This window comes from Idiotropiscis lumnitzeri, chromosome 1 (assembly GCF_059441095.1).
Source record: "Idiotropiscis lumnitzeri isolate Australia: NSW breed Sydney's pygmy pipehorse chromosome 1, RoL_Ilum_1.0, whole genome shotgun sequence".
NCBI classification, from domain to species: domain Eukaryota; kingdom Metazoa; phylum Chordata; class Actinopteri; order Syngnathiformes; family Syngnathidae; genus Idiotropiscis; species Idiotropiscis lumnitzeri.
In genome coordinates this window covers 44,616,173-44,633,278 of record NC_142391.1, presented here as the reverse complement: position 1 = coordinate 44,633,278, position 17,106 = coordinate 44,616,173, and the positions used below count along the sequence as shown (strand labels likewise).

The following is a 17,106-nucleotide window of genomic DNA, read 5'->3' as shown; positions in this document are numbered from 1 at the left end:
TGAAATGATTCTGTGACCACTACCAAGTCACTGTCAATTCATTTTCAAAAAGTGTAACTTGTCAGGCGCACTTCATTGGAATTTGAATAGAGTGAGTCGACTGTGCAGGATTGTTAACTTTGTAGAGCTGAAACGATTTGTGGCAATGATGAGTCTTATCGCATCGAGCAGCCAGAAAGCGGAGGTGCCTCTTCTTATCTTATCGCAGCGCCGCAAGAAAAGCTCGCAGATTGGCAATTTTCACAAAGGTGATTTTTTTTCACGTCAATAGATTTTTTTTTTTGCACCTGTGTTGAAAACCTTTCAATCAACCAGCAGTTTGATATTAAATGGGCAATGTTTTTTTTTTTCATTTAAATGCGAGTGTAAAAGAGGCTTGTCTTGTTATGTCGGCAAGTAAAAACAGATCCAAACCAAAAAGTAATCCCAAAAATCCCAAACAAGTGGCATTTGCTTGGTTATGTGAGGAAAAGAAAAACAGCAGAGAAATGGAATTGCTCGCAGGGGAAATTGAACTTGTAGTAAGTTTTCCATAAGATGATTAAATGCCTCAGGAGGAATTTCAAAATCTCGGCTAAATAATTGACGGCTTCTTCTTTTTTTCGTTAATGCTCCTAAGATTATGAATGTTCTCACTTTAGATTTAGAAAGAAATAATTAATTTTAACTATTAATAATACTAATTTACACCAAATCTCATATATATATGTATATATATATATATATATACAAAATTAAGATTGTGTTTTTCTTTTAAAACAATACAACACATTTTTATTCATATAGCACTTTCACAACAGCTACAGCATTACCAAATATATTTATTATTGTAGTAAATTTGTTGGTGAGAATGCAACTCAACTAAATTTCAAGATGACATGTTTAGGATTATTTTTCTGGTGGGGGAGAATGATGTTTGTGATGCTTTGCCTTTGCTTGCAGACCCCCGGCATACAAAAAGTCAGAGGTTAAGTGGAGCAGCGGCGGCAGCGTCTCCAAATCAGTAAAACCAGCCTCCTTCGCCTCTGTAAGTCCTTCTGCTCACTCTCTCGTCTTCTTTTTCCTATTTTTTCAATTTTTTTGTGTAAGCGAAGGAGGTCATGTATAGTGCCTTCTTTAGGCTTGCGGCGATAACGCGCCGTAGAATGCCAGCATGTCTGCTCGGAAAACATCATCAGGGAAATGTAAGATCGGGTGAACCTTCATCAAAATTTCATGGCTCAATTTGAAGACGACGAGGATGCACGGTCTCATATTTCTTTGGAATAATGACAAATATTTATGACAAAATATCTATGTGTCTACATCTACGTCTATATATCCATATAAAGAGAAATCTATCCATCTATCTGTGTGTGTGTGTACATACATATATATATATATATGTTATAATATAATGTTATGTTTGGATTCTGTTCATTTGGCGCCCCCTGCGCACGAAGCCGTCTGCAAATGAGCAACCTGAATCAGCGTCAACACGGAAGGAAATATGCGTAGAAAGGTATCACTGGTAAACGTGGTTTTGGGGTCAGTGAGCAATTCGATTTGCAAAATTGCAAAATGGACACAAATGACAGCTTGCGTGCTACAAGCGTTAAGTGGGACTGATTGGCTCGTGCAAAATCCAATATGCAAATGTGTGTAGCTCGTTTCACCTTTGCTGAATCAGTCGCCGCTTGTGTTCCACATTTATCGTCCCTGATTGGACTTACCAACAAGAATGGATGCACGGCTAATTGGGAGCGGAATTAGATGAGCATTGAGTTTATTTATTTATTTAAACTCCACTGGAGCCTTGAAAATGCTGTGGTTTTTTTTGTACTACACAAAATTCACAAATTGACACAAAATTCTGACTTTCATACTACATCATTATACATATAAAATCTGTTTTTTTGTCGTACAAATTGATGATTTCTTTTTTTCTCATAATGTTAAAATTTATTTGCATACAAATAAAATGTTTTGGTGCGGAGATATTGCATCGTAATTTATGACATCATCATAATCATCTAACGACTTAACTTCCCTGACAAATAAAAAGAAAACTCTTCGAGTATGATGATTTCAATTTTGTAGGATAGTGTCGTGAAAATATTATTTTTTTTCTCTAAAAAAATTACATTTTCTTTCCTGAATTGTTACCACTTTACTTTTGTGCAAACATTTTTTTTTTTCAAAATTAAGAATTCATGTCATGCAAAATTCAACACAAATTGTCATCCATCCATCCATTTATCTGTCCCACTTTTCCTCACAAGGGTGGTGCTGGAACCTATCCCAGCTATCTTCCGGCAGTAGGCGGGGTACACCTTGAACCAGGAGTGCAACTATCGACTTTCCTACTTTCTGGGGGGTATGCAGACACATAACAGGCGCCCCCCCCCAAACAATAAAAAAATAAAATAATTATCAAGATTTCATTTTTAAATGGAGCCTTTGAATACAGTTTTGGGGGGAATATATCACTTTTATTTCAAACTTTTATTGAACGTTTCATTGAGTGAGGCTCTTACTACGCTGACACATCACAACTTACCTACTGTCTTTTAACCACTTTGAAAAGTTGGTTTTTATGCCTATGTAGTGTATTTTTATATCCACTATTATGAACATTTTAGTAATTATCTTAAATAAATATGAGGGAATTGGAGACTAAAGAAGTGACAAGTCTTTGTGTTGAAATTCCAATGTAAATGAGATACTGCCCAGGGGGACAAAAGGCTTGACCAGTATTTAGGTGTGGAGCACTCGAAGTGATAGTAGCAGTCTGGATGGCACCAGAAGGCCACGTCAAAGAGCAACCACATCTGCTCTCACCGTAGGGGGCTTCGGGAGCAAAGTCGAGGACTAGTACAATGAGAATGCATATGCAACAAGGTAAAATTAGATATTCATGTCCGGTGTGGCATTCCCTATAAGAAGGGAAGGCCGGAGAGAGGGGGGACCTTTCCCTTTTTCTTTTTGGGGAGACTTCTTTTGACATCTGCATGTGACGAGAATAAAATCTCTTTCTAACCAAAATGGCTATGTCAGATAAGTTTTTTCCATCACCAATTCTGCCATGCTCGGCGACCTGTCCGGAGGGAAGCTGAGCCAGACCCACACATCAACAACAAAATATACCACACCTACTTAGTCTTTCTCCCTCTCCCTATTTCTTTTTCGGTTTTGTGCCCCTGAGCACTTTATGTTTTTCTTCTCCATCTTTAGCATCATCAGACGTTTGAATTGTAAACACTCGCTCTCGTTCTCGAGGGCCCGCGCACTGGACTCTGTGTGCGCGCGGCGCGCAAGGGTGGGGCACTGAGGAGAGGGGCGCCTATCAGTGACGTGCCTCAATTAGTTTTAGTGATTAGATCAACCCATACCCCTGAACAAACTGTTGTTTAATACACCCAAAAAATTATTTTCCTCCCATCGCTTTGGCGCCCACTCTAGCATACTTTTTGCGCCACTGCCCTGAGCAGGGCACACATAGATGCGAACGAACCATCCGCACTCACAATCACACAAAAACAACAGATTAATCGCTGATTAAAAATCATTCACTGCCATTGATGGGTATAAAAGCCAAAAAGTATATTCAATTTTCCTGGGCTGGCAGTGAATGAGTTAAAACTAGTACTGACAAAAGCATGATCTAAACTGCTGCAGTGTAAAAGTTTCTCAGCAAAAATCCGCTTCTTGCAAGTGATGTCATAACTTCCAAAGGATTCGTAGGGATTGAATTAATTAAAATATCTAATTAAAAATAAAACGTATTTCGATTATTAACCTTAGCAATGACGTCAACCTGTTTCTATCGCTTGTTTTTTTTTCATTCATGGACAGCTGTCTCGTTTGATGTTGGCTGCAACTGTGACTACTTTGAAGGTATCGCGGTCTCCACAGGTCATCTGAAATTGCTGACGGGCGGAGAAGACGCTCGTTAAAGTTAACCAAATTTTGGTGTGTTGTCTTGCCTGTGATCACAAAGGGCTTCCCATGCCACTCCAAAAAAGGAGAAAAAAAGTCCAAGTGATTGTCTTTTTTCTTGCCAATTTACATCTCTAATGATGCACTAATGTTGCCCCCTTTTTCTTACACCTTCCCTACTTAAGGAGGAAACCGTGATTGGTAAGTGGATGCTGTCCTGTGGATTAAGGGTGTATATGCTAGGCAAGGCTAGACTAATGGCAAAAGCAGAGGGTCATTTAGTGACGTCGGTTTTATTCAGGTTTTTTTTTTTTTTTTTTTTTTTTTTGTCTTACACCGATGGCACCTGGCCATTTTCTTTGTCTGCGAGGTAGAACGGCTTTTTTGTGGTGTTTTTTTTTTTTTTTTACCCAGTCAGGCTTGTGGGCCGATGCACCCCCTCCTTTCTCTGTCTCTTTTGGGGTTTGACAGATGCTAGATTTTTCTTTTTTTCCACACGTTTGCTATCTGTTACTTTTTTGAACACTGGTTCCTTGACTTACGAGTTTTTCATCACTTGCTCAATTTTTTCAATTTGCTTTGTGTCTTAAGTATGGATAAACTGATTACACAGGACAACTTGTTGAACTATGTTCATGTTTTTTTTTTTTCTGTTTTTGTTCCGGTGTTTACCTAAACTAAAAGGAATTGAATCATTACATTTAAAAATATTCCGTCCTTGAATCACATGAATCGAGATACATATCGAATCAGGTTGATGTTGCTAATGATTTGCTGTTTCTTTGAAATGAATGACCTTGAATAGTTTGGGCTTTGAAGTGTTTTTACAGTGCATGTCACATAATGATAAACATGACAAACGCTACAGCCGTACCGTATAGAATCCAATCGGAATCCCACTGAATAGAGCCGAATTGAATCGTTCCATTTGAAAATGCATCTTTTTTTTTAATTGTATCATACTCCATCGACTGAGATACGTATGGAACTGTCTTTTCCAAGAGAGATGCGCACTTAGAATGTGGGGATATTTTTGCTTTATGTTCTATTTATTTTTTTCATTTTTCTCTTCATCAGATTTCACACTCTGCTGACTTGTGTGCGGGCAGCGTGGGTTTGGTTCCCACACAGTGATGGTGTCTTATGCCCTGCGATTGGGTGGCTACCAGTTCAGGGTGTAGTGCGCCTTTCGCCCATAGTCAGCTAGGACAGGCTCCAGCAACCCCCGCAAACCTGTACAAGATAAGCGGTATGGATGGATGACGCATTTTCAACTTCAGTGATCCACAATTAAAAAAAAAACTAAGATAACCAATGTCAACTAATTTGGCTTGTTCAAAACCATACATAGGGTCAACCAAATACTAAAACTGATAAGAAAACATTGAGGCATTTTAGAAAATTAAAATCCAATTGATGAGTCTATCCATCCATCCATCCATTATCTATACCACTTCTCCTCACTAGGGTCCAGGGGGGGTGCTGGAGCCTATCCCAGCTATCTGCGGGCAGTAGGCGGTCAACATCCTGAACTGGTTGCCAGCCAATTGCAGGGCACACCGAAACGAACAACCATCCGCGCTCGCACTCATACCTAGGGGCAATTTAGAGTGTTCAATTGACCTGCCATGCATGTTTTTGGAATGTGGGAGGGAACCGGAGTACCCAGAGGAAACATGCAAACTCCACACAGGAAGGCCGGAGCCGGATCGAACCCACGACCGATGCTGTCTCTCACTGTGAGGCCTTCGTGCTAACCAGTCAACCACCGTGCCGCCCCAGATTAATCTAAAAATGTATTTTTTTTCACTCAGTTTTAATAAATTTTCAGATTAATCTAAAAATTGATTAATCAATTTTCAGATTAATCTAAAAATTGATTAAAACTGAGTGAAAAAAACAAACTAAAAACCAACGGTAATGACATATCCAAAACTGTTACAATCTTGTTCTCAACCCTCGGTTTTGTAAAAAGAAAGCCATGACTTTTACAGTAATGCCTTTTGACTTTGTGACCTCAAATTATAAAACCGACAAAAGCACAAGTGAAAAGGACAACAAAATAATACTTTATCCTCAACTAAGCCATCCACGTTGAGCGACGCTGACTCACCAAATGGCTGGAATTGGAATGGATTCATGACATTTCCAATTATTTCTGTGGGGAGAGAGGATTTGACATATGAGTGATTTAAGTTACAGTCCCGGTCATGGAACGGATGAAACTCTTAAGTCAAGGCACCACAGTTGGTCTTTTTAGTGTGGAGCCCGTTTTCTACTCTATTCTGACTGCATGCCTCAAGTTTGCATGGCGTCTCTTTCGCGTCTCAAATTGTGAAAGATAAGGAAAGATAATCAGTACATATTTTGGGAAAAAACAACAAGATTTTTAGTGTTTTTTCAAGGGAATATGAGGATGATTTCACAGTGAATCAGGCAGCTAGAAGGCTCCGCGTGGGCGCTCAGGCTTGTAATTGTGGGCCATTTCTGTCTGCCTACAGATGTTCTCATCAAAGCCTTCCCGAGGACGAGCGTCCCGGCAGGGTGAGCGGTCGCACGACTGCGACTCCGGCAATGACACGTCGTCTCCGCCGTCCTGTGAGATGGGCGCAGCCGACAAGAGCGACGCCCCACGTCGGCGCGCCTCCCCGTCGCCGACGAAGCCGCCATTTGCCGACAAGAACGACAACGTCTCAGACTCTGGGAATTCGGTGACGAGCTTCGCCTCCTTGTGCAAAAACGGCGACGAAGACCGCTTGAGCACCGCTCTCCTCAAGAGGTGACGTAGTGTTAGGCATCCCTTGGCTCTGTGAACATACCAGATGTTTTCAGATGGCTGCCTCGCTTCACTCTGCCACATATTCTAATTGTCAGTAAGAAAACCTCAGAAAGTTATGAGAAAAAGTTTGTTTTTTAGTTTTTTTATTGTTTAATGAGAGCATTCGTTGGTAGCATAAAGCACGATCAATGCATGTGTATGGTGAAAAGGTCCAGGCATCGGATAGATCCTTGAGGGACGCTAAACATCCTCCAAAATTGCATTAGTTTCTGTTTCATGCAATTGCCGAGAAAAAAAGTCTTAACTTGAAGCGTGATTCCTCACAGAGAACACGAGCCTTTGGGATGTGTGTTCCATGCAACGAGATCGCCACAAACGTCTCCCAGGGAGCGACCCAGCAGTGACTGGCATCACAGCCGCGGGAGGAGTAAAACCTGGAGGAGTTCCAGATACTCCGGACGACGCTTTTCAAGCTCGTCTGTGTCATCTGCCAGGTAAGAAGTGCCCAAAATAGTTGCCATAACGTAATTGACAATTTCTTGTGGAGGCGTTGATTCGATGGTGGCTGTCATTGTAGCTCTTTCTCACGCTCGCCGAGCTATTTGCCGAATCTGAGGTGGCGGCGGGGCAGCTTGAGCAGCGTAAGCTCCAGAGGAAGCTACTTCAGACATCGCAGGTCAACTTGAATTTTTTGAATGTTTACATTTAAAGAAAACAGTTGAAGTCCAGGTCTCATTTACAGTGGTGACCGGGTGACCGGTGACCTCACTAAACGAATATCACAAGTACAAACAGTACATATACAAGAAAATGGGTTTCAAATTTATGTACTTTATTCATTTATGTCATAAATGATGAGAGCTGTGTCTATTTGAATTATTTTTGCAAAGACCGCCCATGGAAACAGGGAATAAAGTGAGACCCTAAAATCAAGCACATCTCAAAGAAAATCAATGGCTGAAAATGCAAAACCAACATCCAATGACCCATCAAACTCCACAGGTCACGGTCCAGAAAGCGAGTGTCCAGTTCAAGAGAGACGGACGACAAGCGCAAGATTAGCAGGAAGAGACGAAGACGCAAGTCCTACTCGCCCATGAGGAAGAGGAGGCGGGACTCGCCCAGCCACCTGGAAGCCAGACGGATCACCAGGTACCCAAATCTTTACCACTACAGTAATACAAATACATATACTAATTAATGAAAAATTAATTAAGCCGTTCTGAAAATTGCTGGATGAAAATTATAGAGGGCACTTAACAAGAAATTAACCTTTTCACATTGTTTAGAGCACTGATGCCGGTCTGACCCGGCAAACCTAAACTTATTGGGGTTTGGTTGGAACGACTGGCAGAATCCCCTGTCAGAAAGACGTTCAACTCCCACCTCTGGCAGAACTTTGCCAACGTCCCGGGGAGGGAAGGGGACATTTTGTCAGAGTGGACCATGTTTCGGGCCTCCATTGTTGAGACAGCTGATTGGAGCTGTGGCCGTAAGGTGGTTGGTGCCTGTCGTGGCGGCAATAACAGAACCTGCTGGTGCACACCGACAGTAAGGAATGATGCCAAACTGAAGAAAGAGTCCTATCGGACCTTTTTGGCCTATGGAACTCTGGAGGCAGCTGGCCAAGCGGAACTCAGTTTTGGCGGTTGCTGAAGCTAAAACTCGGGCATGGTAGGAGTTCGGTGAGGCCAAGGTAGGGTGCATGGGAGTTCGCCCAACCAGTCTACAAGTGTTCTGTGGACTTGAAGACGGCGTTCGACCGTGTCCCTTGGGAGTTCTGTGGGGTGTGCTTCGGGAGTACGTGGTACCAAGCTCACGAATACATGCTCTTTGGTCCATGTACCACCATGTCAGACTTTGGTCTGCATTGCCGGCAGTAAGTCGGATTTGTTTCCAGCGAAGGTTGGACTCCGCCAAGGCTGCCCTTTGTCACCGTAACTTTTATGGACAGAATTTCTAGGCGCAGCCAAGGCAATGAGGGGTCCGGTTCGGTGTTCTCAGTATTGCATCTCTGCTTTTTGCAGATGATGTGGTACTGTTGGCTTCTTCAAACTGTGATCTTCAACTCTCACTGGAGCGGTTCGTAGCAGAGTGTGAAGTGGTTGGGATGAAGATCAGCGCCTCCAAATCTGAGACCATGGTCTTCAATCAGAAAAGGGTGGAATGCCCTCCCCTTAGGTCGGTGATGAAATTCTGTCCCAAGTGGACCAGTTCAAATATTTAGGGGTCTTGTTCACCAGTGAGGGTAGGGTGGAGCGCAAGATCGGCAGGCGGATCTGTACAGCGCCCGCTGTGATGCGATGTGATCGCTTCTCCACTTACACAAGTTGAAGCGGACAAGAGCATGAATGTACACACAAAAGCACTCAAAGCAGCAATTCGCTTTTGGACGGTAAACTGATGAGGTTAACAGAACAAAGTCAGCTTCTTATCATCCAGACATGCGGCTCCATGCCACAAATGCCTGCCGCATGCATTGAGTATGTTCGCGACCAACCACCGCTTTTAGCCATTTCATGAAGCCATCAGTGTCGCGGTGCGTGTGGGCGTCGGATAAACACCGCATCGACTCTTTTAGTCTGGGCCGCTTCGGAAGAGTCAATGTGGGACAGCCAGCTTCATGAAAACCCTGGATGTCATGCTTTTGTAAAAAGTTGGACTTTGAAAAAAATTCAGCATGCCGGAGCACAACCTGAATGAAGACAAGGAGTGCAGAAAATGGTTGGATGGATGGACAGACTTTGAAAAATTTAGCACATCAAAGCTCCAGCGAGGAGGCTGACTCCGCAGCTGAGTGTGGCCGCACTGGACCGGATGAAAAAAGGAAGTCAGTTATAGATTAAAATCTAATCAATAACGACCTATGAACAATTAACTTTACGAAAAGGCTCTTGGATCTTGTATCTTGGTGATTTATTAAAAAACACAGAATGAGACAGATGAGACTGTTACGTTATTGTGTGATTAAATAACGAGAGAGAGAGAGAGCGGTTAACTTGCTTGTTAACATTTACTATGACGACTCATGTTTTCCTTACAACCCCACATTCCTGTAACAAGTCCCCTGATTGGCTGAGATAACAACATTAACTCTGATTGGTTATATTAACCTTTACACAACAGAGACATGACGGAAATGCACGTAAGTTGCTCATTTCCTCATTCTCTTGAGTCACCCATGGAAAGGCTAATTGTTTTGTGATGGTTACATAAGTTGAAGTGAGCCTTAGTCAGGGCTTCTCTATTATTTTCTGTTATGCCCATCCTAGCAAGAAGAAAACTATTCATGCCCCCGACCCCCACCACACACTCTCCGCCGCAACTATAAATAATAGCATTTGTAGTCATAGTGAAGACAAGCGCTACATACGTCATATTTGCGCATCTTTGCTTTCGGGGGACTTACTTTTGACCCACTATCTTTGTGTCTCTCTACCTTTCTTTTCATCCCTGTTAAAAATATCTTCATGTTGACTAAGGGTTTGTTTGCTGCACTTCTCATCGCCAGCTCGTCAAAAAAACAAACCTACACCATCGAGTTAATACTCGCTGCGTACAATGGACCATGCGATCGCCACTGCCAACTACTGGAGGGGATGTGCAATTACACTTTATTGTAGTACGGCGGGAAAAAAAGCGTGTTCCCCAGGGTCATACGCACACCCTTCAGCATCAGACCCCCCCCTCCCCAAGGAGGCCCACCCCACTATTTGAGAAGAACTGGCTTAAGTAGAGATGTCCACATATGCTGTTCCCGTTATTTTTACATTATTAGCATCGTAATTACAATGACTTTGAATGGACAAATTGTGATTGGTCCCGCGTGTGACTCCCACCAAGATTTGGAGCAAGAAAAAGGGGGCTTGGCCACATTCCTCATTTCTTGTCGATGGTATTAAGGTCATTATTTTTGTATTGATTTCTCCAAAACAAATTGATAGAATTGAAAATGCAAGCAAGTATAATTTTCCTGGTAAAATAATACATAAATTGTGTTTGCTATTGAAAAATGCACCATCCCAACTGGATGATGCCTTTAAGGTGACATTTTGTTTGAGAAGACTAGTATCTTAAAAAAAGTAATCATGTTTGCCTGTTTGCAGCGCCCGCAAGAGGCCCGTCCCATACTTACGTCGCAGCCCTTCGTCCTGCAGCAGCGTCAGCGCCACATCGCCCAGAAGTCTGTTCCGCCTTTGCCACCGCCGCCGTAGCACCTCCTCCTCCTCCTCCTCCTCCTCCTCAGCCTGTGGGAGCGTCGGTCGCAGCTCATTGTGGAACTTTGAGGCGCGCCGGCGCAGCACCAGCAGGTATTAGCTTTCCCTGATCAAATCAACAGAAACAATTTTCCCCCGGAAACATTTTCAATGGCAATTCTGCCTTCTTGCTGCTGTTTGTTTTTCATTTCAAACAAATTCGAATGCTTAAGTTTTCAGTCTTTCCAAGGATTTATGTCGTATGTTCTTATGTTGAATTGCTTTTGAAAAGGCTGTTTTGAGGACAGGAGCTAAAATTCCATCTTAAGCTAAAGCATGCAAGTTGGCAAACTTTGTTGAACTTGTAAGGATCCCTTTTGATTTTTATCGGTAGCCATGATGTCTCATGATGTGAACACGCAGCTGCTTTTATTTGCCAATTGCCAGTCTGCCTTTGATTTTAAAGGGGAAGTCTACCCCAAAATATTCTTTGCAGTTATATGTTCTATGCTCCTTCAAGTCTAAATATGGCTTTGTGTTTGTGGAATATGAGTTAAGCAGCAAAATCCACACGTTTTTAGCCATTTCCCGGGGCGGACAATTTGTCACTGTTGGCTGAAAATGACATTGCAGTTGCTCAGGGCACAGCTAATAACCAATCACGGCTCACCTGTTTTCTGAAACTGAGCCCTGAACAACTGTGATGTCATTTTGAGTCGACAGCAAGGAACAAAATGGCCACCCCGGAGATGGCTAAAAACGGATGGTGTTTACGCCTTAACTCATATAGCGTGAATGCAGTATTAATCAGAATGCCGTGTATCGACTAATGGGCATGCATAGAACATATTCCCTTTAAGGGATTGTTGACAGGCAGGGTCGCAGACTGCTGTTGATTGATGCCTCAGCTTCCACATCTGTGCTAAAATTCTCCAAATCATCCAAAGTGCAACAATTTCAGGGAAAATGATCACACCCAAGCAAGAATTCTACCGCCTTGACTTGCCACTTACAGACCTGTATTCATCTTTAAGGGATTGTTGTCATTTATGAGAGCAAGATCGTGATTGATTTTGATCCATGATATCTGGACTCAATAAAATAATCCAAATCAAGAATTTGATTTTATGCGAGAAATAACCTGACTGACTGCTTTTGTTTTTTTCTCCAATGCCTGGTCTGACTTCAAGCAAATGTTGGCAAGTTTCAGAGCAGGATTCCTATTGATATTGCGATTTCAAGGATTGTTTTTAATTACTATTTGCTTACCTGCGTTCATTTTTACGAAATTGTTGGCACAAATGAGAGCAAGATCCTTATTGAGTTTGATATGTGAACCAAGATGTCTGCAGTGAAAAGGTCAAAATTTCATGGGAATATTGCAAATCCCCCCACCCCCCAACATTAAGCAGCAGTTCAGTTGTATTGAACTTTTAATGCAACGTTCTATGTAGGCCACCCTGATGGTTGCATAAATCCATAATCAATTTTCATAAAGTGAACGATGGAGTTGATTAAGTATGAATCACTATACAATATAAGGGTTTTTATACAGTGGACTTCATAAATGACTTACGGGCCGACATTTGAATACTCCCTAACCAAAATGTAGGAATTTTTATAGAGCGGACAATTCTTCCATTTGTCTATCGGCGTATAACGAGTCACGTATTGCAAATGCAACGGTCATTTTCCTGTATTAACGCTAGCAGTAATTGACAAAAGGACGTCTTGTTGCACAAATGGCAAAATAATCTCTGTGCCGACAATACAAATACCAGTGGGCCACGGAAGAGGGGCAGGATCCCTAAAATCAATTGGGGAAAAAAAAATTCAACATTTTTAAAGGACGTCAACTGCATGCTGAGGGGAATAAACAGCATTGAGAGGGCATGAATTGAATTGAATATTAATGTAGTGTCTCCAACCGCATACATATTTATTGCTTTTTTCAATATTTATTGATTTGTCGTAGTGGCCAAGCTCTTTATGCAACATGTCCATTTCCTGTCATGACAGATGGCTAGTAACTTATTCTTGTGCTTCGAATAAAAATTTTTTCAAAAAGAAAGAAAAAGAAACAGTTGACTTTTTGGTTTATACAAAAAGAAGATACATAGTTTGACATGCAAAAGAAGCAGCCACCTAGCTACCCGTATGCTCAGTGGAACAACTATGCTATGATTAGAATAGCAGCTATTAGGCGTATCCTTTAGCTTGTGCCAACTTTTTGCTTTCATAAAATAAGAAAGTAAGTCATTTGACATTTGATCTGTTCAATTTCTTGCAAGAGTTATGTGAGAAGTCCATATACATTGAGTAAGCATAGTAGCTAGCCAACTAATCAAGCAGCTAACGGTCTGATCTGATTGAACCTTTTCGTGCCCCCACCCCGATAAAAGTGAAAATTAAGTAATTTGACATTTGATTTATTCGCTTTTGAGAAGGAAGTTTCATGAGAATACCAAATAGCTGCCTAGCTCCTCTCTTGTTAGGGAAATGGCTCTGTGTTAGTTAGCATAGATGCTACCTCTAGTGCACCAATCTTTTGGTTTCCTAAAAAGAATGAAACAAACATATTGATTTGTTAGCTTCCTTGCTGGGAGATTCAGAAGACTCCCGAAAAAAAAACACTTACCTTAGCATTTAAGTAAAACATCTATGCTCGGGTTAGCAGAGCAGCAAGCATGCTAACCTGTCAGATTGTGTACCTATCATTTTGTTTCCTAAACAAAAGACATAGATAAATTTGAAATATGATTTATTTGCCAAGAGTTACATGAGAAAACTTAATTATTTACCGTCAACTGGTAAGCGGAATGCCTAAAATATCAGTTAGCAAGCTAATCTGTTAACTGGTCCACCAACCCTTTTGTGTCTAAAAAAGAAAAAACATGCACAGTTTGATATTTATTTGCTTTTTTGCCAGAACTCGCGTGAAGATAAAGGCCCCTGAGCGACCACATTAGCGTTTAAGGGAAATCCCTATGCGCTAAATTTCCTGATCTGTTATTTTTGTGCGCAAGTAAAAAAACAAAACAAAAAAAAAATATCTACACAAATATGTACAGAGGAATTAAGTTATTTATTTTAATTTTCTCACACAGTCCTGTGATTACGTCGGTGTACATATGCATCTGTATGAAGTGTAAATATGAAAACTGTGCCATATTGTAACTTTGGTGTTTTTAAATCATGTGACAAAAATGCCAAATGTTCTTTTATCAATGCATTCGGGAAGTCTTTCTACCAGCAAGTGTTAAGACCAAACTGAAAGAAGCAAGAACTTTTTTTTAAATGTTTATGGGAAATTTGCACAATTTCGGCTCCAAGGTTAAATTCTGAACTTTCTGTCGCCCCAATTTTGAAGTAATTGTTCTCGAATTACTTTGTATCTGAAAAAGTGAATCTTATGAGGGGAAAAAATTACCAAAACCTTTTCAAGGAAAATGTGTTTTGTGGAAGAAAAAAAATGTTTTCACAAGAAAACACATTTTGAATAAAATCAATTCCTAATGTAAAAAGAATAGCTGGAAAATGTAAAAAAAAAACATTTATCAGTAACTTTTCAAGAAAAAAATGAAAATTGTCAGTATTTCACATTTAGCATTGCTCTTATTAGCTGTTTTTTTTAAAGGCATCTGCTGATATTTGCCAAAATGCCAAATACCCAGAAATAATTGGCCCAACAGAAACACATCCTTTTTAAAAAAAAAATTTAAATTTACAGATTAGGGTGGTGCTTAAAGCACAAGGTGCACATCCTTTGCACAGAACTTCCTTAAAACCCTGCAAGCTATATCAAATTAAGATTTTGGATGGCCCCTTCTGCACATTATGCCTATTGGACAAACCAGGGACCTTTATTTTTTTTTTTACATGTTCTGGGAATGCAAACCTGTCACCAATTTTTGGCGGCAGGTTGTGTCTCACTTATCATTAATAATAGCGCTGTAGACCTTCAAGTCCTCAAACATTTATTTGATGAACTTTAACTGCAATTAATGCATCACAATGGTCTAACAGCAGTGAAACACATTTTCCTTTTTTATTTAAAATGTTATTCACCATTTATTTATTTTTATTTATTTTTTTAAGTATTTATTATCATTATTATTTATTTTTTCAGGATATGCATTTATTTATTTTTGCTAAGTTTTAGAACATGAATTGCTGAGGTCCAAGGTACTGGTTAGGGAAGGGTGTACTATTTATGTGTATGTTTTATATGTATTGTGTTAATTCTTGCTTTGTTGGGTTCCACCATGTAAAAAAAAACTTGAATAAAAACATTTGATTCCAAAAAATAACTGGCCCAGATTATGATGTTTTTTGGGTTTTTTTTTCATCTTTTTTTTGTAAACCTAGACAAAAAGTGAAAGAAGCATTGATGTACAGTATCCCTTTTTTGTGGTTAATTGGGACCGGAAACCCCTATAAAAAGTGAAAAACTACAAAGTTGAAGTTGTCTTTTCATTATTAATAATTTTTATTCGTGGGAACCGATCCCACACTGCCTGCGCAGAACAGAAGTGAGGCGAGTGATATATATATATACATATATATATATATATATATATATATATATATATATATATATATATATATATTTGTGTGTGTACAATGAAAATTGATTACTTGTGTATTTTTCTTTCCAAATTGACTTTTTTTTGTCCAATAGTAATTGTTCTTTATGAATCTTTGTTTCTGGTTAATAGTGGCTCTAATCCTCTTGTGTTTGTTGCATTTGCGTGAAATGAGAGTGTGTGTCGCCAATAAAGATGAGCAAAAGTGAGAAAGCAAACCCTGGTGTGTTCCTTTTGCCGCGCTGACTTCAACCGCTTGACTCGTCTTCTATTCCGGCCGGAGTGACTCATTTGAGCAAAGGGGTCAACGCTGTAAAAAGTGTCCCCCCTCGCAAATTGCACGACCTGAAATCAACTTCTGTAACTACTTTCCACATGTTTTAACTCGGAACACACCGCCTAAGAGAGTTGTTGCAGTGACCGCAAGTGGATTCTATTGAGCGTTGAAGATTTCGAGTTGCAGTTCCGGGGCTTTAGAGAGCGGCTGCTGGGTGTTTTTTTTTTTTAATAAAGTCTTACGCAGTCTTCCAGCCCTTTCCAGAGCGTGGAGCCGCTATAAAAAGAGAGCCGTGGGCGGGGCCGGCCATTGGCTACTTTTCTACTTGGGATTTGGATGGTGATACGCCAGCCGCTCGACAAGTTGCCGAGCTTCTGTTGACTTGGATCGGACATGGCGGAGGGAGACTTTTACACTGTGGGCGGGCGCCAGAGGTTCCCCCGCGACCCTTTCGGAGAGTCGATGGCCTCGCGTTTTCTGACGGAGGACGACTTCGGGATGCCGCCCTTCCCGGAGGACCTGTCCATGGACTGGCCCGGCTGGGCCAGGCCGGGCCGGCTGGGCTCCCGCCTGAGCTCGACGACGCCGCCCTTCGGAAGCGGCCTGCGATCGGCCTTCCCGGAACGCCGGCGGCCACAATCGGGACCGTCGCTATTCGCCGCCGGCCGCTACGGCGAGCCCTCGCCCACCACGGGTTCGGGGGACCCGTGGAAAGTGTGTGTCAACGTGCACAGCTTCAAGGCGCACGAACTCAACATCAAAACCAAGGAGGGATTCGTGGAAGTGTCAGGTGAGGCCCCCAAAATCTTATTTTTGCCCTGCCATAGTGGGTCTTGTTGTGGTTGACTTGGAGTATCGCGATTCGTAAAAATGGACTTCATCGTGTCGCAACGTTCTTGAAAACGAAAAAAGAACCCCCCCCAAAAAAATGTGCAGCTTAGTTTTGCAATTAAAAAAACATTCATACAATTTCAAAATCATGAAGGTAAAAAATCTTACCTTACGATTTGTCTTTGAGAGGCGTTTTAGCTTATGAAATAATTTGTTCCTGTGATAATTTTTCTTCAAGATTCCAGTTTATTTATGCAATTTCAAAAATCTTAAGCAATTTTAAAGTCATAAACAATAAAAAAAACAAACATGTGTTACAATTTTCTCTTTGAAACGTTTTCGACTTTTCTTAATTTGAAATAAGTTTTGAAATTTATTTTTGATGGCTTTTTATTGTCTGAAGATTGCAACAATTTCCTAATTTAGTCTAATGGTAATTTATTGGAATTTGTTTGCATTTATTGATTGTTTTGCAATTTATCATGCGGTCTCGTGTGGAACCTGCCGAGCAACCGATTC

General features: G+C 41.0%; 2 protein-coding genes across 4 annotated transcripts in view; both read left to right on the top strand.

Moving 5' to 3' along the window:
- The window catches only part of srrm4 (serine/arginine repetitive matrix 4), a 58,889-nt gene extending 44,687 nt beyond the window's left edge, over nt 1-14,202 (top strand). For all 3 annotated transcript variants that reach the window (XM_088302547.1, XM_088302538.1, XM_088302557.1), the window contains 6 exons: nt 943-1,027; nt 6,420-6,697; nt 7,024-7,191; nt 7,275-7,373; nt 7,700-7,849; nt 10,804-14,202. In XM_088302547.1, the coding sequence (XP_088158673.1) occupies nt 943-1,027; nt 6,420-6,697; nt 7,024-7,191; nt 7,275-7,373; nt 7,700-7,849; nt 10,804-11,014 (991 nt within the window). In that variant the 3' untranslated portion in view covers nt 11,015-14,202. The remainder of the gene's footprint in view (nt 1-942; nt 1,028-6,419; nt 6,698-7,023; nt 7,192-7,274; nt 7,374-7,699; nt 7,850-10,803) is intronic.
- A 1,518-nt stretch (nt 14,203-15,720) lies between these two features.
- The window catches only part of hspb8 (heat shock protein family B (small) member 8), a 9,158-nt gene continuing 7,772 nt past the window's right edge, over nt 15,721-17,106 (top strand). Inside the window, exon 1 of the mRNA XM_088302525.1 lies at nt 15,721-16,546. Within this exon, the coding sequence (XP_088158651.1) occupies nt 16,150-16,546 (397 nt within the window). The 5' untranslated portion in view covers nt 15,721-16,149. The remainder of the gene's footprint in view (nt 16,547-17,106) is intronic.